Genomic DNA, 27,103 nt, shown 5'->3' with positions numbered 1-27,103 from the left:
TAAATATGATATCATATAAGCAATCTACCAATCACGTTAAAGCTTATAAAATCTAAGCTAATAATTAAACACGGCGCTGATAAAATTTTAATATTTCATCACAGAAAATTCACTAGAACTATAGAGTGCTTAGGACCATGTCATTTCAGGAATATCAAGTTAATTAAAAACCTTTATAAAAAAAATAATACTAAAACAGCTGTTTCTACACCTACTCTTAGAAAAACTAAGTAGTGCACCTAACACTAAAGGGTGAGAATAGTGTCGTTAATTGGTTGGTTATGTAAACCCCAGACCTTATATTTGGGTCTAAAAATCGATCAAACCAGATCTGAGCGCGAACCCCGGGTCTGTACTACGGGTCTGTGCTAAGGGTTGGTGCTCAGAGCAGGCCTGAGCACAAAACTGGGTCGTTAGTTTTAAGTGATCTAGCAAATTAACAACACTAGATAAGGAGATATGTTCCTAAATACTAGTATACAGTTTAAAATTATTAAATTAATAAGAAAAAATGGGATTCAATATATAAAAAAAGAAGAAAGATTAATTGTAAGACAGTTAGTAATGTTGTTTAAAAAGCCCTACTTTGTTCTATTCCTAAAGAGTAAAGACTACCCAATTAAGATTTTAGCTAAAATAGTGTTGTGCAAAGCTTAGAAATTTTGCTCGTAGATGGCAAAGAAAGAATTTGAACCTCCATCTACCAAATCTCGAGGCTCCGACCCTAGTTGGGGTTTTTGATAACGCTAGTGAAGTAGGACACAATGACTGACTGACGTTGCATTCATTAGAAGTGTACATCAAACGAAAACAGCTGGGGAAGCCATTTCGATTACACGTATCATTATTTTAAAAAAAAAAAAATTTTGAAAGAGAGGCCAATCCTATGATTGAACCTAAACTTTATAAAAGAAATGCCTGATCATCGAGATAATTAAGGAAGCAATTTATCAATTTAAATAGTAGTTTTTGACGTGAGAATAATTACTATACGGGTTACCAAAATGGCGGATCCAGCTGATTTGCATTCAACGACGCTGACTGCATCGTCAGTCTAGGTATTATTATATGTCATAGGTATAGGAACATTGTGGGCTATGATATAAATAAATTTCAAAAAAAAAACCATATAAGGAAAATGATTAAAAATTTTTCAAAAAAATAAAAAATTATAGATAAAATTAAATACGACAAAAAAAAATAGTTTTTTTAAAAGAAAACTAAGGAAAAGATTGACAAAAATAAAATAAGGAAAATTAAAATTTAAAAAAATGACAAAAAATAAATAAAAATAAGAAAAAATAAAATGACATAGTGACAATTTGATAATTATATATTTGCGAAAAGAAAATATTTAAAACCTAATAGTTTAAGAAATTGACGGTGAAAATTTTAAAAAACGACGAAAAAATATTAAAACTATTAAATAAGTTCAAGAAATTGATACAAAAAATTTTAAAAGATGACGAAAAAATATTAAAAAACCTATCAATTAAGTTTAAGAAATTGATAGAAAAATTTTTAAAAGACGACGAAAAAAATATTAAAAAACTTATCAAATAAGTTTAAGAAATTGACGGCGAAAATTTTAAATATAAATAAATTATAGAAATACAATATTATTATTTTTTTTATAGAAATTTGAAAATTATTTTGTATTAACATTTATTATAAGCCAAAAAGCCATTTCGATATCTTAAAATTGGTTTTTAAATTAAAATGAAAAATATCCGATTTCTTATCAATTTTAAATTAGGATTATTCATAACCTTAATAATCCGTGTTTATGACAACTTTACGCGCGATAACATATGGCTAGTCCGGGGCGATGTCGACTTTTCGTATATAGAAGTAGAAACGTGGGGTAAAGAATACCCTCATTGTATTAACGTCCCTTACACTCGAACGCCCCTCGCGGCAGAAAAAATCGGCAATAATCTTGGTAGTAGCATAGTAGAATCACCGTCATATTCTATGCAGTCACCGATCAATATTAGAACGAGCGAAACCATCAAAGTCGATTTCAATAATTATTCTCTGCGCTTCAGGGATTATAAATTAGATAGTTCTGGCACTGGCCGTTGGAGAATAGAGAGAACTCGTTATGGGTTGCTTTTAAAGGTAGACGGTATATTGCCTTTCATCGAATTAACACTTGGGGGTGGGAACCCGCTAGCCTACGAGTTCGTGCAAGCACATTTCCACTGGGGCGTAGGCGGTGGAAGCGCGGTGGGATCCGAACATTCGATTGACGGCCGATTTTACCCGTTAGAAGTCCACTTAGTGCATAGGAGTCGAATCGGGAATAAAGATAAATTCGCTGTGGTGGCAGTGTTCTACGAATTAATCGACGAGAGAGAGGGATCGAATGCAGGCGTGCCAGAACCAAAGAATTTGATAGCCATAACCGATACCCTGAAATCGAGCGAAAATGAGTTGAAGTCCGAATTCTCTATAAACTCCAGTTTCAGCCTGAACTTCCTATTACCGGAAACTGTTTGGCGGGGTGACGTCAACACCCCTTTCTACAAATACCTGGGATCGTTTACGGCTCCGCCCTGCAACGAAACGGTCACATGGTTGATTATGAAGGAACCCGCCAAAATCTCTCTCCGACAATTAACTGCGTTAGAGCATTTGAAGCTATGCAACGAAAAGGACCATAGGTGTTTTTCGGATAAATTCGTGGGATCTAACAGAAGGCCCACCCAATCAACTAACAAACGGCCCATATATTTTGTCTCGGCCAATGGGAAAGTTTCCGCTGCGAGGACTATAAACTTATTTGATTGGTCAATATTATCGCTTAAAAGTTTATTCGGAATTAACGTGAATTATAGTTTGGAGAAATAGAAATTCCTACTTATAGATTCATTTAAATTTTTTATAATTTACTTCCATACTTTTCTTTTTTGTTTAAAATAATAAATCCGCGAGGAGAAAAATGCAAGAAGGAAGAACCAATCGAATACATCTCCAATATTTCCAATTGGATTATCTCTTCTCTTCTCTTCTCTTCAATTTAATTCTATCTTTCTTTCATTTTCTTTATATTTTAGTGGTTTTCGATGTATATATCTAAATTCATAATTAATTTTTAATTGTTTTAAATTTTAAACACTTAATATATAGCGATATTAGTTGTATAATATTTGCACTGATTTATAATTTATCATTAAATTCCAAGGTTTTTTAATACTCTATGAAATATTATAAACATTCATTATATGCAATTTAGAAATCTAGTTCATTACGATAACGCACAAAATTTCAATTTGTATATTTGACAAATTTGTTCCCTTTAGGGAAATACAACTTTTCCTAATTAAAAGTCATAGCTGATATGTCAATTTAAAGTAGGTAACACAAAAATACGGTGTTTGATATTACAATATAATGCTAGATGACTTAAATACCATTATGATGACAACAAACAAATAATAATAACCATGTTTTGTAAAAAAAAAAATACTGACTAACCCTCATTCATACCTGAGTTGGGGGTGCAGGGATGAGGGTCAGATCGTTTTTGGGTATCGAAACAAATTTGGCAGTGAAATCAAAAAGATTCAAATGACTGATTAGCATTCTTTGCAGCAAAGTTATCATTTGGATTTCACGTAGAGAAAATCCTAAGTAATATTTGCTTCGGTAAAAAAAAAAATTGATCCGAAAAAAATGCACCAACTGGGGCTTAGAACCTAGTACTCGATCTTGATACAGGTTGTTATCTCTGAGCCTGACAATTTGATTTTTATATATTTCTTAGTCATAACTGTAATGCTTACCCATAAGTCTATTTTTCTTATGTTCCCTTCATTTTGAATATGTAATATTAACTATAAAACTTCTTATACATTTTGTATGTTATGGTTGAATTCGAAATAGATACAATAAAAACCATATTATATGTTTTCCTTCGGTTCAAAATTTAGTGTAGAAGTGGGCATGACTGGCGTTGATTCCATTTTGAATAAAATTGGGTTTAATCAAACAAATCATACAATTCTTACTCAAAAAAAAAATTAAATTAAATTTGAAAATCAAAGCTTTTAACTGTAACAGTTTTTGAGCTAAACGAGTTTGCGCAGAAAGTTTTTTTTTCGGACTACTTCAAAACCTTACATGCTTTTATTGGTCATTTACCCCAGTATTAACTGGATAGTAACTCCTTAAGACTTTCATTAATAAATATTACGATATGTAATATGTGTATGATACAATGATCTAAAGTTAATATTTCTTGAGTTTTAAAATATTTTAAAAACCCGAATTATAACACTAATTCATTTAATATTATAAACATCTCTCAGTTTATCGTCATGCAATGTCTCTCGAAATCTTTGTTTTAAATATCTTTATTACATGTATTAAGTAGTTAAAAATTATTGTTGTAAAACTGCCCATCTTTAGTCAACCATAAAACAGCGTAGCCATTATTTTTATCCAGAAATATTCTAATCAATCTTCAAGCTGAGACTCAACTTAGAAGCTTAATTCAATTTTTTTTAGTCTAAAAGCTTGACCTAAAGACACAAAAGAGATGGTCAAAGTCATGTAATTTAATAACAACTCTAATCAAATATGATAATTTAAATATAGATTTTAATTAAGACAATATATGAAAAATAAATATGATATAAATTATTATTAAGTTCAAAAAAAGTTCTTTTCATTCCAAACATGATGAGAATGCTTCCGGTAGAATCAGAGTTGAAAAAAAAATTAAAGCATTTCCGGAAAAAAAACAGAATGACGCTAACATGCACAGAAAACAATAGGTATTCAAAATTCAATTAGATAGATATACTACATAAATTAAGTTTGTTTTTTTTTATTAGAAATAATTGAAAGATGTTTTGCTTTACTTCTTTTATTAGTATGCACATTAGTTATATATTATCATTACAGAAATGTTAGTTATTTATTACAGTTTGATTGACAGGTGCGGTGAGACGTCATTAGACTCTACTACAATCTGAGGAGACTCAGAAAGGATCTTTTTTTACAATATACCAATTTTTTTTTCTAGCAAACATTTTCAAAATGACATTTTTTTAGCCCGTTCATAACGCTACTGCACAAGTTTCTAGTAATTGCTGGCTCACCCCATTTAGTAACTTAAGTTTATTTTTTTATATATATCATTGTGATACTATTTTAAGGTTCCTATCAATCAATCATTCTTTATTTTAAAAATTTTCTGTCAAACAAACACATTTCAAGTATATACTTAAAAAAAATGATTTTAATTTTAATGGGATATATGTATAATTTGTTTCTATTTATAAGGTCATGTCCAAAACATCTAAAATAAAAACAAAATTTAAAAACTTTATCGAAAAAAAAATGCGAAAATAGCCTATATTTGGCCACAAAATTATTTTGAAAATTGAGGTATTTTTATTTTGACAAATTCTCAAAAATATAAAATAAACTAATTTATTACTTTTATATCTTATTTTTTTGAAAAAAATACATTTTTTATTGAGAAGGTTTTGTTTTGACAATTTGTGTCTGTGACCCTAATAGAATAATAAAATAACTTAAAAATCATTTTATACTATAATTTTTTTATATTGCTCTTTTATAATAATAAAAATAATATTTTTAAATAAAATATATATGTACATACCAGCTAAATCGTTGTGTATATTTCCTGAATAACAATTACTTTTTTTAAAGATGATTCTTCTCATTCTACTAGAAAGAATACCTAAGCACAAATTTTTTTTTTATGACTCTAATAGAATAATAAAATAACCTAAAAATCATTTTATACTATAATTTTTTTATATTTCTCTTTTATAATAATAAAAATAATATTTTTAAATAAAATATATATGTAACATACCAGCTAAATCGTTGTGTATATTTCCTGAATAACAATTAATTTTTTTAAAGATGATTCTTCTCATTCTACTAGAAAGAATACCTAAGCACAAATTTTTTTTTTAAATAAAAAAAAATATAATAAGCTTTATTTGGGCCAAATATTTTTGTGACATTATCCAAATGTAATTTAAGTTTCCATCATATATATAATCTGAGGATCGGTGTAAGACATGTAGGAATATGTTGGATTTCAGCGTTTCCGGCTGCTGGCGATAGCTAGTCTTTAGGATATTAGCGCTCGATAGTATAACCCCCCCCCCCCACAATCTCTAATTAGTAGCATAAGTCGCGTGAAAACCCGCCAAAATTCCAGCGTTAGCACATAAAGGATTAAACCGCACAGCTTTCCACGATGTAGAATGCGGTTAAACAAGAGCAATTTTATTCTAAGAATGCCAATCATAATGATACCAAGAAACAAAAAGTGATTGATTAAGTTTAACGAAAAATGACATTTGACAAGTTACTTTTTTAGTCGCAAAGTAATTTATATTACACATATATATATATTTTTATGGATGGCCTCTAATATTAAAATAATGTACATAACACATGTTTATTTTTCTTCCTTCCATTAAATAGTTCTACAACCATTTTTATGCAATCGTATACAAATAAAATATAATTAATATAATAATTAAAAACTACTATCAGATTTTTATATTTTTAGATAAACATAATATTTTTTTTCTTTTACATTAATAAAAAAATATGTGTAAAATTAAAATTCAAAAAATTTAAAAAATTTATTTACATAATATATTAAATACGTGTTATAATAAATAAAATCTAAAATTTTTCATTTCTTCATTTCATCCAAAATAAGAGAATGGTAAATATCCTATTTCTGTTCAAAATTTTAAAATTTTCATTAATAATTCATGCCTTGACCGATTTAACTGGCGATAACTCATGGACTGTTCAGGCGGCCAAAGCTGAAGGTCAATGCGGCGCGGAAACGTGGAATAAAAACTACCCGCAATGCATTAACGTACCTTACACTCGACCGCTTCCTAAGACTGAAAAATATGTCGATAATTTGGGTATAGTAGAAGCGGTACCGTATTCCATGCAGTCACCGATAGATATAAGAACGAGCGAGACCATCAAAGTCGATTACAAGAATCATTCCCTCTACTTCCGGAATTATAAGTTGGAGACGGGCCAATGGAGGATCAAGAGAAAGAGTTACGGTTTCAATTTGAGGGTAGACGGTGTATTGCCTTTCCTTGAGTTAGTGCCGGGGGATGGGAAAATCGCGCCTTACGAATTCGTGGATGCTCACTTCCATTGGGGAGTAGGCGGGGGTAGTCTGGTAGGGTCCGAGCATTCGATTGATGGCAAATTTTACCCGCTAGAAGTCCACTTGGTGCATAGGAGTCGCAACGCGGATAAAGAAAATTACGCCGTGGTGGCCGTGTTCTACGAATTAATCGACGAAAAGAAAGAGCCGAACGGACGCGCGGCGGAGCCAAAGCATTTGCACGTCATAACTGACGCTTTGGAATCGAGGGATAACGAGTTGAAGTCGAAATTCCTCATAAATTCTACCTTCAGTCTCAACTTACTACTCCCCGAAATCACGTGGGAGAGTCTTGCTAACACTCCTTTTTACAAATACCTGGGATCTCTCACGAATCCCCCTTGCAACGAAACCGTGACTTGGTTAATTTTGAAGGAGCCTGCCAAGCTGTCTCTCAGGCAGCTTTCGGCGCTAGAAAATCTAAAGCTGTGCGACGGAATCGACCATGACACGTGCTATCCGGATAAATACGTGGGGCCTAATAGAAGGCCCACCCAATCGACCAACAAAAGACCCATATTTTTCGTCTCGGCCAAAGGGGAAGCGTCTTCTGTTATATTAAACCTTTATAAATGGCAAATATTATCGGCAACAAGTTTAGTAGGGATTCTCATTCGTAGAATATAGTTGTTGTTTTTTTAATAAAAAATAATAATTCAGATCCTCGGGGGAAACAATGAAGAACGCATCAAAGTATAAAATCCCAACACCTGTTTTCTTCATCCATTTTTTTTTTATTATAGTTCGAACTTTTATAACCGTGCCTAATTTTTATTTTGTTATTTCTATCATAATATGCTACCATTTTGGTTTTATATAATTAAAGATATAGAGCAAATTAATAATTCGGATTATCATGCTACTTATTTTTGAAATATAAGAGTATTCTATCTACTTGTCAATTTCAAGAATGTATTTAACGTAATATTTTTTTTTTTTAAATTATGTTTTTTTGGGTGGAGTTATAAAACAAACGGAAATTAAATATTATTTAATCGTCACATAAATCTCAAATATAAATCAATCATAATTTTGGTGTAAATTTTTTTTATCATCGCTTGTCAATCATTTTACAACTCAAGTCGATTCATTAAATCCTGTTTGTTTTTAAAAAAATAAAAAACAAATTTAAGCCTTGTTTTTTTTTGTTTTGTTTTAAGTTCGTAAAAAAAAAGGATTCTTTTATAATCCCTTAAAAAGAAAGGATTTGCAATAGGCGAGTTAATTTTAAACAGCTGACGGGCGTTTTTTTAGCGGGTAAAGAGAATTCAAATGAGCGGGCGACTAAGGAAAAAAATACCGTGTATTATAAATTCCTCAGAACATATTTTTAAAAATTAAATACTAACATCATCATTTATTCAAAATTTAAGAAGAAAACATTTTTACCAGTATTTTGTATTTCCAATGACATATATAATACCTAGACTGACGATTCATTCATTAAAAGTGTATACATGAAATGCAAATCAGCTGGAGACGCCATCTTGGTTACACTGATCATCATTAAAATTTTAAAAGAGAGCCTAATATATTCCTAATATCTGATGCGAACTTTATTAAAGAATTACCGGATCATCGAGATAGTAAGGAAGCGAGTTATCAATTTAATGGCAGTTTTTAACATGAAAATAATTACTATATGTGTTACCAAAATGGCGGCTCCAGCTGATTTGCTTTTTAACGACGCTTTCGAATGCATCATAATGAATGAATAGTCAGAATTACTGACCCCCTTGCACCTTCTAATAATATACATGACCCCCTACTTTAGGGCTGAGTCATGAAAATTTTCTAAAATATTTTTTACCCGATGGGTGATACCCGCTTCGCCTTCCGCCTATCGTAGGCTACATCATCCTGGCTCATATGGGGGCAAACCAAACGCACAATCTCTCCTTTTTTTTATCGCGATCACCCTAATTTCAATTATTTAACGTTTTAAAAAAAAATTCTTGCCCCGAATTATTCATTTATAATTTCTTCCATTTTTTTCCGTTCGTAATTTTATTTTATTTTATATTTGTTCTCTTTGTTAAATATTGTTTCTATTTTAATATAAATAAATTTATATGTAAATTTTTAATTATAAATTATAATAAATAATAAAAATGATTTTCTTTACCAATTTGGTGGAAGATGGCTTGAGCACACTTAAGCACCCCATTTTAAACAAACGCGTTCGTATTTTATTTAGAAGGACTCTCTCTCTCTTAACGATATTTTAGTGGTTCATTTTTTAAACAAATATTTTTTTTTTTTTCCTTGTGGCATTAAAATTTTATTCTTTTCCTTTCTCTCGTAAGCCAAAAAAAAACAAAATAAGTGAGAAGAAAAAAAAAGAAGAAAATATAATCATATAAAATTCATTTAGGGGAATATTTTTTCTCTGGCGAAAATATTGAGTTAGCCGTTCTTACTTCAAATGAGTTATTTAGCATCACTACTTTAAAGGAAATTCTGTAAGGTCAAGCTAACCAATCACCGTTTAAGTTTTAAAAAGAATGTTTATAAACAAATTTCTTCTATATATACATATATAAAGTTGTGCTTTATTTTTCAATTACTTTTACTGTTCATTTTTTGGAATTAATCCCATTTAAATTATGGTAGAATCAAAAAGGATGAACTTGGCAAAAAAAATATTTGATAAGAAGCCCTAAGAGCTTTTCGATTGGTGGTTAGTTTAAGAATTTTTATTGGTCGTGAGGAATAAATTAAATTTGAGTTAGACATTATTTTTTTTATTAGCTAATACATGTATATTATAATTAAAGCTATAGACACCAAGACAAAGGCTGAGCAAAAAGTGAAAAAATAATTAGCACACCCCTTTTGTAAAAAAGGTAGCAACGCCCCAGCGGCGTCTATACCCGCCCATTGCGGACCTATGGCCCATCCTGCCCCGATGAAAAGGGAGTATGCTCATATCTGACTCGTTCAAAATCCCATTTTAACAATGATATCGATGCATCTTTTTAGGTCATTAGAAACTTCATTCAGTTAAATGATGAAATTATCATTTAAAATTATATTTTTTTTAAAAAAAGGAAGATTTACAAATAATTTGGAAAAAAACAACCAATAGCATCGCTAGGGAAGGAACGGAGAGGGGTAACAATACCCCTAAAAACTTTGGGCTAAAAAATTGCGAATTTTATTTTCTTAGATATGGATTATAACATATTATTTCTCTTTTTTTAGGGACTGTCGGTTTTCTTGAATATAAACATAATAAATCTTTCATATGGTAATAATAATATTTAAATCAAGACATTGATTGACACAAATCATATGCTGTACTCATTTAATCTAACTTCGCATCTAGCGTTGTCAACATTCATTGATAAACACTTCAATACTTAAAGTTAAAAATGTAGGTTTAGAAAAGAGGGTAATATATATATATTTTTTTTAAATATCCGGCAAAATTTCTCCGTAATATTCATTTTCATTCCGTCACGTGGCAAAATCGAAGAAATTCTTGATGATCCAGAACTTTCCCGTAAATCGGCGCTTCGATCGACGAATCACGGAGGCTCTCGAAATCGTTCTCAGGTAAGGAACGTTCGCTATTATTTGACGAAGGAGAAACGTCCAGGTAGCGGAAAAGATTGTTGGCGGACGCTATATATTTTTTTTTAAAAAACAAACAAAATAGTGCGGAAATATATATGTTTGGCGTCAACGCGTTATTTTTTCAACTTTAAATTCACTCTTCGAGCGCGTTTTTTTTAAGTTACCGGAAATGTATCACAGCATATTTGGAACACTTAATCCTATAGTGAACTAACAGCGTAGCCATGTTTTTATCCAGGAATATTCCAATCAATCTTCGAGTCGAGACTCAGCTTAGAGGGCTTCTTAATTCATTTTTTAGGCTAAAAGCTTGAACTTAAGCCATGATAGAGATGGTCAAAGTCGGGTAATTTAAACAACAATATCGTTAAACTTTGAGTCATTTTATAAATTTAAATGGAAAAATCTTCGGAAAAATTTGAATACAAATTAACAGAGCTGTTAAAAGATACTTTTTAAATGGATCTAGATACAGATACATCGTCTAAAATAATATTTAGATACCGATATCTTAATCAAAAATCTATCTAGATAGTCGATACCACGTTTTTATATCTAGATACAGGATCTAGATACTTGTATCTAGAAAATTACGTGAAATTCGTGGGTCAGGTATATTCCATTCCGAACCGGAAGGAATACGATTCCGGCAAAATAAGATTTTTTGTTTAAAAAAAAAATTTAAATCGACATTTGAATCTATTTTTGTTTGAAAAAAAAAAACAACAACAATGTTTAAAAATTTATTTTAAATTGCGTTTAAAATTTCCAAAAAAAAATAAATTATATTGTCGATTCTAGTATTCGTTAAATTACCTGACTATGACCATCTTCTATTGTGTCAGAGTTCAAACTTTTAAGAAGCTTCTAAGTTGAGCCTCAACCTAGAAGATTGATTAGAAATATTTTCTGGATAGAAATATGGCTACTCTGTTTTATAGTTGACTAAGGATAGGTTAGTTTAACAACACTAGAAGTATCCTTTTTTATATTTTTTTTTTAAAAAAAAGAAGGATAGGCAGAAAACGATTCCCCTAAAAAAAACAAAATCCCTAAATTAATAATTCTTAGAAAATAATCCTATCGATTTTCTAAAAAAAAATTTTTTTTAATATTTTATTTGAAGATTGAATATAATTTGATAGGGGAATTTTTTTTTCTTCTTCTCCTATTGGCTAATTAATTTTGTAATTTTTTCGAAATCTCAACAAAAACACGTGGGAATTTTTTCTTCTTCTCCTTCCTATTGGCTAATTAATTTTGTAATTTTTTCAAAATCTCAACAAAAACACGTGGGAATTTTTTTCTTCTTCTCCTTCCTATTGGCTAATTAATTTTGTAATTTTTTCAAAATCTCAACAAAAACACGTGGGAATTTTTTTTTCCTAGATTTCACTAAAAACTGTGGAAATGTAGCGTATTGATAATTTGACATATTCGTAGTCGAATTTCGATCGTGTTTCAATGTGCATTAAACTTAATGTTGTTAAACGGCTAATTTTGAGTCGAATAAAACGGCCAACTCAGTATTCTAGTCAGAAAAATATCGCCTAAGTCTAGAGATTTAGCTAAAGGATACCCAAACCTTAGTTTCTTCTACAGGCAAAATCCTTCAGGTTCGCGTAATAACGAGCCGTTTAGCAACACTGCATTAAACATAAGTTTGTTTTTTAAAAAAAAATAAATAATATTTGTGATTTTATCTTGGAAAATTGATTTATGCATGAAAATTAGGAAAAATAAAAAAAATTTTCAAATAAAATATTTTTTAAGCTATTTTCAAAACTCTTACAAGTAAATTTCGTACAAATTAAAGTAAAAATAGTTAGTTATATTTAAGGATTATTTTTCTCAAGGAGGAATAGAAATGGGCTACCAAGACCAAGGATGCCATCTTCGCCCGTGTCCCGACCCAGGGAAAATGATACCAGAATCTGTTTCCAGTGACATATCCGGGGACATGTCCGGAGCAGATGTCCGCTTAGGTGGAAGAACCATATAGCCCATGAAGCATCCTGGGAGAGGTCTCCTATACGATTTGTATCTACCACAGGCACCAGGCCGGTAGTTGAGGTGAGGGGGTGTGTATATAGGCCCGTTTCTCCGGACAGAAGAAGTGCAGGAAGATCGACCTTCATATTCATCCTACCTCAATGGAAGGGGAGACCGGCAGATGGCATATGACCAATATTACTGAAGTTGTTGGAGAGATTGAAGGAGCGACGTCGGTTGAGGAAAGCAGAAAGCAATTGGGAAAGGAGAACACCCACAGGATGGGAAAGGACTATGGAGCCGGCCATTAACAATGATAATAAATATGGAGAAAGCAATGCCGCCCCTATCCATAGAAGAAGATTTGGAAGAGACTAGCTAGACCTAGTATTTTCGGGTGGGGATCTCGAAGAGTCATCGTGAGAGCCCAGTGGGGGCTTTGAAATGGGCGAGACTGTGGCGGGAAAAAAAAGCGAAAATCGAAGATCTTATTCCATTTAAAATTATTAAAAAATTATTCAAATTATCTCGGACTTTAAATTGCGTGTCAACTAAGGGTTAAAATAATTACTAAAGTACTCTTAATTGAGGCGGCTGAATTTATAAAATAATGGAAATTTACTAAAGTCATTTTATATTATTAAAAGACCTAAGCGCTGATATTTTTACAGTAAGCACTGTTTTCCAGCGCTGCCCTATCTTTGCGACATTCTACGCTAGGCTCTGTCGAACGAAAGTGCTGCCGAAATTTTATTTTTTTACAAGATGGTTTAAATCTTTTGATTATAATTTTATTAAAAACAAAATTAATTACGATTAAAATGAATAATTTCTATAATATACGATCCGCAAGATGGCTTCTACTATTTTTTAAACTATATAACATAAAATAATTCCAAGTTTAGTTTTAGTTGTCAGATATTACTCGCTAAAACCCTCGATATAGGTTCCATAGTAATCAGCTGATGTCAGCTGATGTGCCATAATTCTATAATTTAAAAAATATCGCGTTGCCAAAAAAAAATAAAGTTTTTATTATTTAATAAATACTGAAATTTTTGTTATGACAAAAAGGATAAAAATTTTTAACCTTTTTTAAAAAAAAAGGATACGTGCTATGTTACCATTCATTTTTCTTCGGGTCCGCTAAATAATTTGATAACGAATTAATTGGATAAAAAAATTATTCGATAGCAAAGTTAGACCAAAATTTTTCTTTTAGGTTGTTTAGGTATTTAAATTTTAAAAACATGCAATAAGCGTTAAAATTTAACCATAAAAAACAAAAATCGGGAATTTTAACCTTTGTATTGTGTATAAATCAATTTATATTTCTTATAGATAATAAATGGATTTAAAGAAAGAAAGAAAGAAAGAAAGAAAGAAAGAAAGAAAGAAAGAAAGAAAGAAAGAAAGAAAGAAAGAAAGAAAGAAAGAAAGAAAAATTTTAAAATCCGATAAAACCGTAAATGTATTCTAGCACGTGTAGAGTGTACTCACCCCGTAAATTTCAAGCCAATTTTTGCCATGAACGTTTTAGAAACTACTTCTAATTTATATTAAATTTTTTCTGGATTTTTTCATTATAAATTTTTTAAAAAAAAAATACTAAAAATGTCTATGGCTGAAATTGGCTGAACACAGAATACATTTCTGGTTAGATCGGATTTTAGATTCCGAATCCCCATATGACATAAATATATATATATGTCATATGCTTACTTTTAATTTTCTTGGACAAAATAAACGACAAATTTCTGATATAATTTCTTACGTTTTATCGATTTTTCGAATCAAAATCTATGAATTTCTGGTAAGAGCGCGATAATAGCGAAAAGAAAGGAAACATCGAAAAAATTGGGGAATCTGGCTCATATCTCATAGAAAAAAAAAATTCTGAAGTAAATTTTGGCATCGATATTGATAGGTGCCAGGGAAGTGAGTACATCTATTTAAATTAAAGTTTATTTTCAGAGAATCTCCTAAAAATGGACGAAATATTCTCCATATTCCCAATTTGGGAATCAAAATTTCTAGTAAACATCGAATAAATAGGATTTTATGGAATGCACATGGAAACATATATCTCAGAATTATAGATATTAAAAGTGTATTCACTAATTCTATGACTCTCACAAGTAATGAATGAAAATAACAGCTGTTCTGAGATTTATAGCAAAATAAGTTCTCATCTCATATTTTTTTTTATTATAGTTTAAACTTATAGGGGAAGAAAATGGGAAGAATTGATAAAAAATAATCTAAGTTATATGACATAGAAAATAACGTATAGTGTAGCAGTAAGTTGGTAAACAAATAAGTTGATGGAATGAAAAATAAGGAGATATTGTTAAACAAGATATTATTCCACTAAGAAAGTGTTATTTTAATAGTTGGCAAAGCCATATATTTATATTTTAAAAAAAAACTAAAATGAGGAATATTTCCAGAGAAAATAGATTATCTTCCTGCCCAATTTCCAGGGAACTCACCCTATGCTGACACCAATATTTATAACTATTTATTTTTCTCTGAAATAAATCATTTTTGCTTTTATTACTCATTATAAATATTTACATTGGTAAATAAATATGCCACATAAAAGTAATACTAAACATTTCATAAAAAATATAGTGGAGGTTTTAAAATATTTGACATAATATTTTTGTACTTGTTGTGAATATGGGGGAATAACTCGGTGGCGGTTTTAAGAAGTTACCTAAACCATCTTTCATGTGGCTTCTATCCGAAGCAAAGTGGTCCAAATAAACTTTGCCGGGAATGATCCGATACTGTTAGATATAAAATAATAAAGTATCTTTAAAAAGGGTTTTGTTAAATAAGATGTAAATACTGCCGTAGTCGTAATTAACGACAGGTAAACTGAGAGAGCCTATATGTCCTAATAGTATTTGTAAATTTTTACGATATTTTTTTTATTATATCTGTCAAATCAATAATAATGCTTACTGTTGATTGGTCGGAGAAAAAATAATTTTTTTTTAAATAATATATTTGTTGGGCATACAAATATAAAAGTAAATAATACGGAATACTTATCCAATATATACAAATAGTTTACATGTACAACTTAAAAATATATTTATATTAAAATATTTAATTTCGCAAATAATAAATATATATAATTACAATAAAATATAAGTAATTTTTACATAACGGAATTTAAGAAAAATATTTAATTTAACAATTCTAGAAATTTTAAGAAATTTAACAACCAACGACTTCATAATACAAAGTATAATAATGGAAATATAATTGATGCAAATGATAATACGAGGAAGAAGGGGGGGGAGGGTAATTTTAAATGATTTAGGTGAGAAGAAGAAAATCTAGATTAATCGGGCTCCTCGGGGAATGAACCTATGAAGCATGTGAAATTAGATTTTATAATCTGAATTCCTATGCGTTGACGTAAGTAGACGCCTTCTTTTGGGTCTCCTGATTTTGTTCTTAAGGCTCTGCCAATCTTTTTAATTAGGCTAAGAGCCTGACTTCCAAGAGATGTTAAGGTTGTCGTGACAACTGGTACGAATTTATACTCATCTGGAATATCCACATATTTATTTGTTTTAAAATCTTCGGTGTATTTTAAAATGTCTTTATTGATGTTGGAGGGTGAGAGGGGGTCAACGCAGGAGAAATCCCACGCTAGAAATCGGCCATTCTCCCAAGGAATTTGTGTAATTCCATCGGGTCGTCTCCCATCCGTAAAGAGACCTGAGGGTTCTAAAGTGGCAGGAAAGCCTGCTGACTGTAAAGCTCGTTTTATGAGAGCATTACACCTGTTATGCCGGATTGAGCGTCCACTGCTAAAAATGCATTGGAGGCAATGACGACCAGTTTGGCTAACTGGCCTTTTGCACTTGGCGCACTTATATGAAACTGAGGTTGTTACATTTAATCGAATGGCTACAGCAAAACTGAATTCTTGATTTGAAAGTTCGAGATCAAGATTTTTAGAGGGGATGGCATCCAAGTATTCATGTCCTGAACCTTGGTTGAGGGAAGCTAATAGGGCATGATCTTCAGATTGCAGTGTCGAAAAGAGGTAATCAACGGACCTTGCAATCATCGGATTATCCCAATCCTTTTGTTTATGGGAGGGTGGTGGTAGACATTCATCTCCAACTGAGGCTTTCCAAATGACATAAGCTTCGTCAAGCAGTGCATCTGGCCAGGTCAGGTGATCAGTTATTATTTTGGAGCTTGTCAATCTGGACGAGATGAAACCACTAATTGATAAGGCTATGTGTGATCATAACCCTAAGCCTCCTTTATTGCAGGGGAGAGTGGCTTGATGCCACGAATTGGAGTTAAATTTGAGGTTAGTTATTTTTTCCATGATGTTTTTAATTATGGATTCATATGCTCTTAAGGGTTTGGGATGTTTAAAAACAGCAGTAGACCGTAGAGCATATGGGATCTTTGGTATATTGAAGAAATTTTTTATTAAGAAGAAAGATTTATGCGTGGGAAGTTGCATAAGTAGACCCTCCATATTGTTCAAATTATTCGAAGTAGCCTGGAAAAAGGCTTCAACTGCTAAGCAACCCCAAACTGGTGAACCAAGATGCGTTAGTTCTTCGGCCATAACCTCTTTAAAGGCGTGACAGTTGGGAGATTGAGAGGTGAGCTGACAGAATTCTGTTTTGTCGACGTTTAAGAGAAGGCCTATGTCTGGCCCATCCTTTTGCAAAATTTCTAGGGCTTTGTCTATCTCTTCTGGGCTTCCGCTTATTATACCGTCATCTATGTACCAGATATGAAGATCTAACAGGCAACTGCTTTTAATTTTTTTAACTAGATTGTCTATTCCTAGGCAAAATAATATCGACCCTAGGGGATCACCCTGTTGAATTCCTTCTGTAGAAAAAAGCCTACCATATTGTAAGATGGATGGATTCGCATAGCAGCTTAAAATGTAGCTGGAGTTGCATGGGAAGCTATTGCGATTAAATGTAACAACCTCAGTTTCATATAAGTGCGCCAAGTGCAAAAGGCCAGTTAGCCAAACTGGTCGTCATTGCCTCCAATGCATTTTTAGCAGTGGACGCTCAATCCGGCATAACAGGTGTAATGCTCTCATAAAACGAGCTTTACAGTCAGCAGGCTTTCCTGCCACTTTAGAACCCTCAGGTCTCTTTACGGATGGGAGACGACCCGATGGAATTACACAAATTCCTTGGGAGAATGGCCAATTTCTAGCGTGGGATTTCTCCTGCGTTGACCCCCTCTCACCCTCCAACATCAATAAAGACATTTTAAAATACACCGAAGATTTTAAAACAAATAAATATGTGGATATTCCAGATGAGTATAAATTCGTACCAGTTGTCACGACAACCTTAACATCTATCGGAAGTCAGGCTTTTAGCTGAATTAAAAAGATTGGCAGAACCTTAAGAACAAAATCAGGAGACCCAAAAGAAGGCGTGGTTAAAAAGATGTCAATGCTGTTTTATTAGTTGACTAAAGTTAGGTAGGTCGTTTTTAACAACACTAATTGTAATATTTTAAATCTATCCATTTTTATTAGAATATTAAAAATTGATGGTTTATTATTCTTGTATTTATTAATTTTTTTAGTCTATAAAATTATATTTATTTATTATTATGATTATGCAATGTATCTTTATTCATATAGATATTCTACGCTGTGTATTGCCTATATGATATATTTAAATTTTAATTCTTTCCACACACTTTTGAATCTATCCAATGACATTATATAATACCTAATAGATTGACGATTCATTATTAAAAGTGTACATCGATGCAAATCAGCTGGAGACGCCTTCTTGGTTACACTAATCATCGTTAAAATTTTCCTATATAAGGATGCAAACTTTATTAAAGAATTACCTGATCATCGAGATAATAAGGAAGCAAGTTATCAATTTAATAGTAGTTTTTAAACACGAGAATAATTATTATATGTGTTACCAAGATGGCGGCTCCGGCTGATTTGCTTTTAACGAAGCCTAGAAATGCATTTTAATAATCTAGTGTCATTCATTGGATAGATTCAAAAGTGTGTTGAAAGAATTAAAATTTAAATATATTATATAGGCAATTAGATTATTTTGAGATTTCTTTTAGTGAGAACCAAAACAATAAGGATATCTTAAGAGTAAGTTATACAGGTTTCATCTTTTATTTTTTTTGTTAATTATTGTCGTGCGTGATTATGTAGATAGTTAGAAAATATTATTTTATTTATGCAAATATTTCTTGTTATTGAGAGTTCGTTTAATTATATTATAATACTTATCGATGTATTCAAATTTTTCTTATCATAAGTTATGTTTAATTATATTATAATATTTGTCGATATATTCAAATTTTAGTTTGTCTAATTTTCACGTTTAACGGTAGATAGATTATATTTATGATAAACAGAAAAAAGCAAATTGAAAATAGATTTGAATATTTAGTTTTTTTTTTAATTTTATTTGTCTAAATATATTTTTGAAAAGCGATAACTAAAAATAATTTAATTTTTGAGTATAAAAACTCTAATTTTTTTACCATTCGCTATCATTAAATTTTTTATATTATATTTATCCTAATTTATTTAAATATATTTTATTTTTTCTTATTATTTAGATGAGTTAATTAACATCGATAATAAATTAATCAACTTTCTATACACAACTTCAACTCAAGCTTACACTCAATCAGTGGCGTAGCTACGGGGAGGGGGGGGTTTCGGGTTTGGACCCCCCCCCCAGAGCAATTAATTTTTTTTTTAGAATATTCGTTTAAAAGACTCAAAAGTGACTTTATATCAAATAAATACCATGAATATTTATATTTTTCTGGTTTTGATGTTTGTGGAAGGATATTATTACTTTTAATTTTAAATATATATATAAATTATTCTGTATATTATTTTAAAGTCATTGATAATAATCTAATAAAATATAATAATATATTATTTGTGCATTTTTAAAAAAATATTTATTATAAATTATCCAAGATATGGTTCGATAATAATAATATCAAATAAAAAAGTGCATAATCTACCCCCCCCCTCAGAGCAATTTTTTTAGATTATTCGTTCAAAAGACTCAAAAGTGACTTTATATCAAATAAATACCATGAATATTTATATTTTTCTGGTTTTGATGTTTGTGGAAGGATATTATTACTTTTATATATATATAAATTATTCTGTATATTATTTTAAAGTCATTGATAATAATCTAATAAATTATAATAATATATTATTTATGCATATTTAAAAAAATATTTATTATAAATTATCCAAGATATGGTTCGAAAATAATAATATGAAATAAAAAAGTGCATAATCTACCCCCCCCCCCTCAGAGCAATTTTTTTAGATTATTCGTTCAAAAGACTCAAAAGTGACTTTATATCAAATAAATACCATGAATATTTATATTTTTCTGGTTTTGATGTTTGTGGAAGGATATTATTACTTTTATATATATATAAATTATTCTGTATATTATTTTAAAGTCATTGATAATAATCTAATAAAATATAATAATATATTATTTATGCATATTTAAAAAAATATTTATTATAATTTATCGAAGATATGGTTCGAAAATAATAATATGAAAATAGTGCATAATCTACTTTCTCTGCTTTTATTTCTAATAATATATATTTGGTTTATATTTTGTAGCATTTTTATAAATGAAATTATTAAAGAGATTAAATTTATGACTAAAAAGTAAAGATTGTTATTTCCTATTTACGAACTTTAAGATTGAAGGAAATGGACATTAGAAAATATTTACTAAGTAACAAAAAAAATTTACCAGCTAATATCTCATGCAATTTATGCCCTGTTGAAAATGATAAGCATGATATAAATACACGAGGTTAAAAAATATTTAATCCAGTGTACTAATTAATATCTTATGCATTATAGGCTCTATTGAAAATAATAAGGATGATGTAAATACACCAGGTCAAAATAACATTTAATATAAAAGATATTTAAAATTAATAGCTAACTATTTTTATTTTAGAATTTAAAATTAAACACCTAGCTCAATCATTATATTGAAAAATAAAAACACCCCTTAATAAAAAAATTTTAAAAAATCATAAATAAATTTACGTTAGATGGCGTAAGAGATTTAAAATATAGTTTTACATAAAAAAAAATTAAAAAGTAAAACGAATTATAGGGAGGATAACTAATAATAAATTTAAAGTTTCCATCATTATTTTTGCTGTTATGATGTCCATTCTCAAATTTAGTCATTTTTTTTTTATTTATTTAGTTTTTTTTTGGGTTTTAAAAAATATATCTTCTATTTTTTTCGACTTCATTTTGTGTAAACTAAGATGAGGCATTTATAAATTCGTCTTCTAACAGGCATCGAAATAATAATAAAATAAAAAAAATTTATGATATATATAAATTCAAAATTTTAAAAATAATAATAATAAAACGATAATTGAAAGAGAGTTGTTTCGGCAAATTGTATAAATATTTTACTTAATGTTTTAAATAAAGTGAATTTTCCCAACTCTTGCATCTTTATACAACGAACGCAGCTTTAAAACTACCATTCATGTCTTGTTGCCCCCCCCTTCCCCCACAGGTGTTATGAAAAGTTATAAAAAGTTAGACACGATGTTAAAGTATCTTTGAAGACTGATATTAACATCATGTGGACTTGCATGATATGCCCAGAAAATTTAGCTGCCTTTTCCCCAAATCATATTTGCTATGTGGAAAAGAAGACATCATACAAATTTGTATGTATATAGATTTAGAAAGTCCAGTAAAATCTCAATCTATAAAACTATCTCCTTCAAGAACATCTTTAACACTTTAACATTCTCCGACAAAATACTAGAGGGGGAAGGTGCTTTAGAAAATGAAAATAGAAAGAAAGAAGAGAAGAGAAGAGAAGAGAAGAGAAGAGAAGAGAAGAGAAGAGAAGAGAAGAGAAGAGAAGAGAAGAGAAGAGAAGAGAAGAGGATGGAGATTTTTTTTAATTTTTGAGTTTATAAATATGATCTGAAGGTGATGTATGTGAAAGTGTTAAAGAATGATTTGTTCTAGGAGGAGATATTTTATAGATTGAAGATTTAACTGAACCTTCCAAATCTATGTATACAAATGTGGATGATGATATCTTCTTGCAAGTCAGCATGATATTAATATCGGTGTTCAGATTCATCGTGTCCTTTTATAACTTTGGTGTATTGGCTATATTCTAAACACACGAGGGGGGAGGGGTAATAAGACATGTTTAAAGCTGTGCTCGTTGCATAAAGATGCATGGGAAAATCCATTTATATTTAAAACATCGCGTAATATTTTTTATATAATTTACCAAAACAATTCGCTCTTCAATTATCGTTTTATTATTATTATTTTAAAATTTTGAATTTATATATCATAAAATTTTTTATTTTATTATTATTTCAATGCCTGTTAGAAGACGAATTCATAAATGCTCATCTTAGTTTACACAAAATAAAGCCAAAAAAAATGATATATTTTTTACCTAAAATTATTGACAATAAATATTGACACTATCTACTCATTGTATCAGTAAGTGCTGTTAATCTTTATTTCCTATTTTTGTATTTTTTAACTCAATTTTATCAATTTCAAATTTCTGAGCTTCATAAATCACCTGTAGATGGCAACAAATATATATTGTACATTATTTGGTATTTGTTATCCGTCGATTAGTGTTGTCAAATGGTTCGATTTGAGCCGATTTTAAAAAAACGCTAACTCAATATTATAGCCAGGAAAATATTGCCTATGTGTCGAAATAATCCTATGTGCCATCTATGAGCAAAATCTCTAGGCTTGCATGATATTTTTCTGGAAAAGAAAATATATAGTTAGCCGTTTAACAACACTACAGTATATAAATGTTATTATCAGGTACCGGTTATCATCTAATTAAATTTATATCGGTGCATTAATAAGAAATATATTTACTACATAATTATCTATAATTTTTAGCATGGCAACTTATCTATTTTAAAAGGATTATTATGATTATCACATTTAACTAGCAAAAAATATCTTTTGAGTTTTTTCATGGTTAAGTTAAGGCATGACTAAAACACGCGCCCCTACATGACCCCTGTGAAAGAAGCTTAATTTAAATTATATTATTTTAGAATCGAATTTAGCTTCATAAGATGAGGCAGAAAATGTTGTTTTTTTCACTTTTTAAAAAAAATGATGACATAGTAAAATTTTTAAAAAATTATTCTTTTACATGACTAAAATACATGCCCCCATCAAAGAAGCTTAATAAAAAATGAAAGCAGAATCGTATTAAGCTCATTAAAAGGAATCAAAAAATGTCAATATTAAGTTAATAAATTATTTATAACTTATTGAGATTTGGAAAAAACTCTTAATTTATAATATTATAAAATCAGTCCATAAGGTTAATATGATGTTAATAGGAGGTCTATTTATTTTAATATTCTCATAATTTTTTAATGAGTTGTATTTTGATAAAATTGAAAAAAAATTGTTAAGATTTAACAAAAAACCCATCTTTTTTAAATACTTATAACATAAATAACGAGGTCTCGTATTGATTTATAGCTTGATTGGAAATAGTCAATGTAAATGAAATTCTGCATAAATAGTGTCATATTTACCAAAAAATTTCGATATTTCAAATTATTTATGTTAAAAAAATTAATATTATCATTTTATAAATCTCCTTAAAAAGTATGATTCTTTATTCTTTTTTAAAAAATAATATATATTTAATGGGGGCGCATAGTTTAGTCAAAAAAAGAAGAAATTAAGTGTTTTTTCCAAATCTCAATAAGTTATAAATAATTATAAACTTAATATTAACATTTTTTGATTCCTTTTAATGAGCTTAATATGATTATGCTTTAATTTTTTATGAATTTAGCTTCTTTGATAGGGGGCGAGTAGTTAAGTCAAAAAAATTTTGTTTTTTCAAAAGCCCACTAGGTTACAATAAGTTTTAAAATATTATATTATCATTTTTTATACCTTTTAATAAGCTCTATATGATTCTGCATTCATTTTTTATAAATGGCTTCTTTGATGGGGGGGGGGGGGGGTGCGTATTTTAGTCATGTAAAAAAAAAAATTTTTTTTAATTTTATTATGATATCATTTTTTTAAAATGAAAAAAACATTTTCTGTATCTTATGAAGCTAAATACGATTCTAAAATAATATAATTTAAATTAAAGTTCTTTCATAGGAAGAGGTGCATAGTTTTCTGGGGCATGTATTTTAGTCATGCCCTTAAGTTTCTTTTTTTTAAACTTAAATATTTATTAATTATAATATATCCAAATTACTTTTCGTTTGTATTTATCAGGGAAATTGTTTTCATTTTTCAAGGCTTTCTGAAAATATTCCTCCAAATTACACCCAAACTCTAAGGTTGTATCAAAATCGTATACTTTGCTTGAATTATCACTTTGATAATATAAGACTAGGTTTACTAGTATCACATGATAATCCTATATATTTAATTCAAATAAATTAAATAATAAAATTGTACCCAGATCACAATATCATTATTTTTGGCACATGTCATAGTCCATATTGGAACCTAAATTTTAAAAGGAAACAATTATTCAAATCACTATATATTAATTTAAAACCTGTTTTAAGTTATTTGTAATAAATACAACATAGTATGAGATGTCATTATCTTTATTACATAGTGTAGATGTAAAAATTCCTTTGCATAATTGCCATATATTTTCCTCACTATCTATTATTATAATAGAATGTTATATTTGCATACTCACCAATAATATGGTGTATAAATAAAGGATCTATGATCAAGTTTAAAACTCATACAAATTTCTAGGACAGATGCATACACTTAAATCTAAAAAGAGTACTGAAACTATAGTAAGCCTGATGTGCATTGAAAATCTTAACATGCTGTTTATGTCAATCATCGTCAAAAAAATATTTCATTGATGTGCTTAAATATTTTTAAAATCGTTTGTATAAATTATCTCTTTAATGTATTTAATAAATTGATTTTTACATTAGCTTAAAGCTACAATTTATTACAATTTATAAAAATAGAAAAACATATTTTTTATTATATGAGATAAATCACTTTATATTATTGTTCTCAATACATTTCATTTGGCGACGATTTATTTTCAAATTTTTGACGACGACAAATTATTTTAAATAAAAACATTAAAATTATACTATGCCTAACGAAGACTCTGTAATAGAAACAATTAGCCTCAAAGGCAATTAAATACATGATGAATTTTAAATATATATATTATTAATTGTGTACGACGATTAATTGTTTGTTTTGTAAAATATATATATACTGCTGTACAAAAGATAAAAAGATGTTAAAATTATAATAAAATTTGGTTTCATCACAGACTCAAAGAAGATATTTCTGAAGAAAAACAAAGAAACATCAACACCTACTCAATTTCACAGAATTCGTAAAAGATAAAGTTAATATTCAGAATTACCTATATAATATAGAACTCATTTTCAAGGTAAAAAAATTTTCCACCAAAATAAAAAAAAAGATTTATTATTGGCCTAATAGGCACTGAAAATTTAATTTAAATTTTTTTATTTTCCAAATAATTTAGATAATATAAATTATTTAACGTTACTCGAGAATTTAGAAATAATTTTTAGATATCTCGAGTATTATTCTTCATAGAGACAATTTTTATACCTTAAAAAGAAATAACTAAACTATAATTGAATTTTCAATTAAATTAAAGCATTTGCGCTTTATGTAATTTTAAATCTTCGGTTGATGAACTCTTAAGAGATATTTTTATCTTAGGAGTAGGGTTACCTGAGCTGGACAAGGAACTTCGGTCAAAATATGCCGAAGGGAATATAACTTTTGAAGATACTGTGTGTCTAATCGCCTGACAGTAGTTAATAAAATAATTAAACATAAGCCTATGCAAGGTTCCAAAAATACTTATTTTAGGAATAATTATAACAACGTAAACAAATTCAATAACAATAATAATAATTATAATGCTAACAAATTCAATCAAAATTTTTATAAACCAAGTTTTAAAACTAATTTCACTCAAAAAAAGTAATATGTTTTAGGTGCAGAAAAGCAAACCACATGGCGATAGAACGTATACAAGTGATTTTACCACGGACACCTCGCCTGTCATTTGCTAATAAAGCTAAAATCGATGCGAAAATAAATGAACTGCAGCTTACTATGGAATTTGATACTGGCGCGGCGTGTAGTGTTATAGATGAGGTTACCTGGAGTCGCATTGGCAAACCACCATTATCACCCATATCAAAATCAAAATATTGGGTTAAATGTTTAGTGGAAGTCGAAGTAAAATAATATTTCAAAATTTTTACCTATTTGGGTAGTTAAGGGTGAGAATTCCCTTATTTTTGGAATGCCCTTTCTTAAAAAATTTGATATAAAACTTCCTGAAGTAGTTCGTATTGATAATATAAATATGATAGATTCCAGTTTAAATACTATTGTTTCAAAATTTCCGCAAATTTTTTAAAAAAAAATAGGAATTACAGGAAGCCGTCATCAAGATACAACCAAATACAATGCCAATTGCGTTGACATCTAGAAGAATTCCATTTCAGTTGCATCGAACCATTGAAGCTGAGTTGGACAGACTTTTAGATGAAGGCGTTATCGAGAAGGTGGATCCAACAAAGACTCCAATTACTTGGGTTGCGCTAACGGTTAATATTTTAAAGAAATCCGGTGCCGTGCGGATATGCGGTGATTTTTGTTTAACAATCAACAAATATTTAGCGATAGATAACGATTTACTATCAACTTTCGTCGACCTGTCAAATAGGATCGCGGGTGGTAAAATATTTTCAACGATAGATTTAAGAGATGCATTTTTACAATTCGGAGTTAGTCCAGAATGTAGAGGCCTTTTAGTAATTTAGACTCATGTCGGTTATTATCGATATCAAAGAATTCCTTTTGGGTTGACTAGCGCTCTGATAATATTTCAACGCTTTATGCAAACCTATTAAAAAGGAATTCCTATAATGAGTGTATATTTAGACGATGTAATTATTGCAGGCGAGAATAATTTTGATCATATAGTTAATTTAGAAGAAGTATTAAGAAGATTTGATAAGGCTGATTGACAATGACGACCTATATAAAATTGGAGAAAAGTCAGTTAGTTATTTAAGTCATGTTATTAATTAATTTGGAATTCATCCGACCGAAGATAAGATTAATGCTATAAAAAATTGTAAAACACCGTCTAATGTTATAGAATTATGTTCGTATTTGGGAATGGTAAATTATCAATTACGCCA

At 29.5% G+C, this 27,103-nt stretch overlaps 2 protein-coding genes across 3 annotated transcripts; one reads left to right on the top strand and one right to left on the bottom strand.

Moving 5' to 3' along the window:
• Nucleotides 1–1,704: 1,704 nt before the first annotated feature.
• Nucleotides 1,705–8,039, top strand: LOC135925938 (uncharacterized). Its single transcript, XM_065461535.1, has 2 exons — nt 1,705–2,850; nt 6,722–8,039. The coding sequence occupies exons 1-2, from the start codon at nt 1,720–1,722 to the stop codon at nt 7,823–7,825; spliced, it is 2,235 nt and encodes a 744-aa protein (XP_065317607.1). The 5' UTR covers nt 1,705–1,719; the 3' UTR covers nt 7,826–8,039.
• A 2,333-nt stretch (nt 8,040–10,372) lies between these two features.
• LOC135926085 (protein N-terminal glutamine amidohydrolase-like) lies at nt 10,373–24,689 on the bottom strand. Of its 2 annotated transcripts, none has more exons than XM_065461758.1 (6): nt 24,568–24,689; nt 24,418–24,526; nt 24,315–24,365; nt 24,109–24,273; nt 15,441–15,561; nt 10,373–10,825 (listed from the first exon to the last, which is right to left on the bottom strand). In XM_065461758.1, exons 1-6 carry the CDS (start codon nt 24,615–24,617, stop codon nt 10,650–10,652), a joined length of 672 nt encoding a protein of 223 aa, XP_065317830.1. In that variant the 5' UTR covers nt 24,618–24,689; the 3' UTR covers nt 10,373–10,649. The 2 variants fall into 2 exon arrangements, with proteins under 2 accessions (XP_065317830.1, XP_065317831.1); XM_065461759.1 differs by lacking the exon at nt 10,373–10,825 and adding an exon at nt 14,535–14,649.
• Between the last annotated feature and the right edge of the window lie 2,414 nt (nt 24,690–27,103).

The sequence above is a fragment of the Gordionus sp. m RMFG-2023 genome, chromosome 3 (genome assembly GCF_954871325.1).
Source record: "Gordionus sp. m RMFG-2023 chromosome 3, tfGorSpeb1-WG-v2, whole genome shotgun sequence".
NCBI lineage: Eukaryota > Metazoa > Nematomorpha > Gordioida > Chordodea > Parachordodidae > Gordionus > Gordionus sp. m RMFG-2023.
Note: the sequence above shows the minus strand (reverse complement) of the source record. Positions and strands in the feature narration are given on the sequence as shown.

What these genes read in the sequence shown, in the direction of transcription:
- LOC135925938 (XM_065461535.1), top strand. Translation starts at nt 1,720, where the DNA reads ATGAAAAATATCCGATTTCTTATCAATTTTAAATTAGGATTATTCATA. An exon ending in TGAATTATAGTTTGGAGAAA is followed by an intron (nt 2,851 to 6,721) that starts TAGAAATTCCTA and finishes ATCCAAAATAAG; the next exon opens with AGAATGGTAAATATCCTATT.
- LOC135926085 (XM_065461758.1), bottom strand. Translation starts at nt 24,617, where the DNA reads ATGAGTTTTAAACTTGATCATAGATCCTTTATTTATACACCATATTAT. An exon ending in TTACAAATAACTTAAAACAG is followed by an intron (nt 24,366 to 24,417) that starts GTTTTAAATTAA and finishes TTTAAAATTTAG; the next exon opens with GTTCCAATATGGACTATGAC. An exon ending in TTCCCCCATATTCACAACAA is followed by an intron (nt 10,826 to 15,440) that starts GTACAAAAATAT and finishes AAAAATATATAG; the next exon opens with CGTCCGCCAACAATCTTTTC.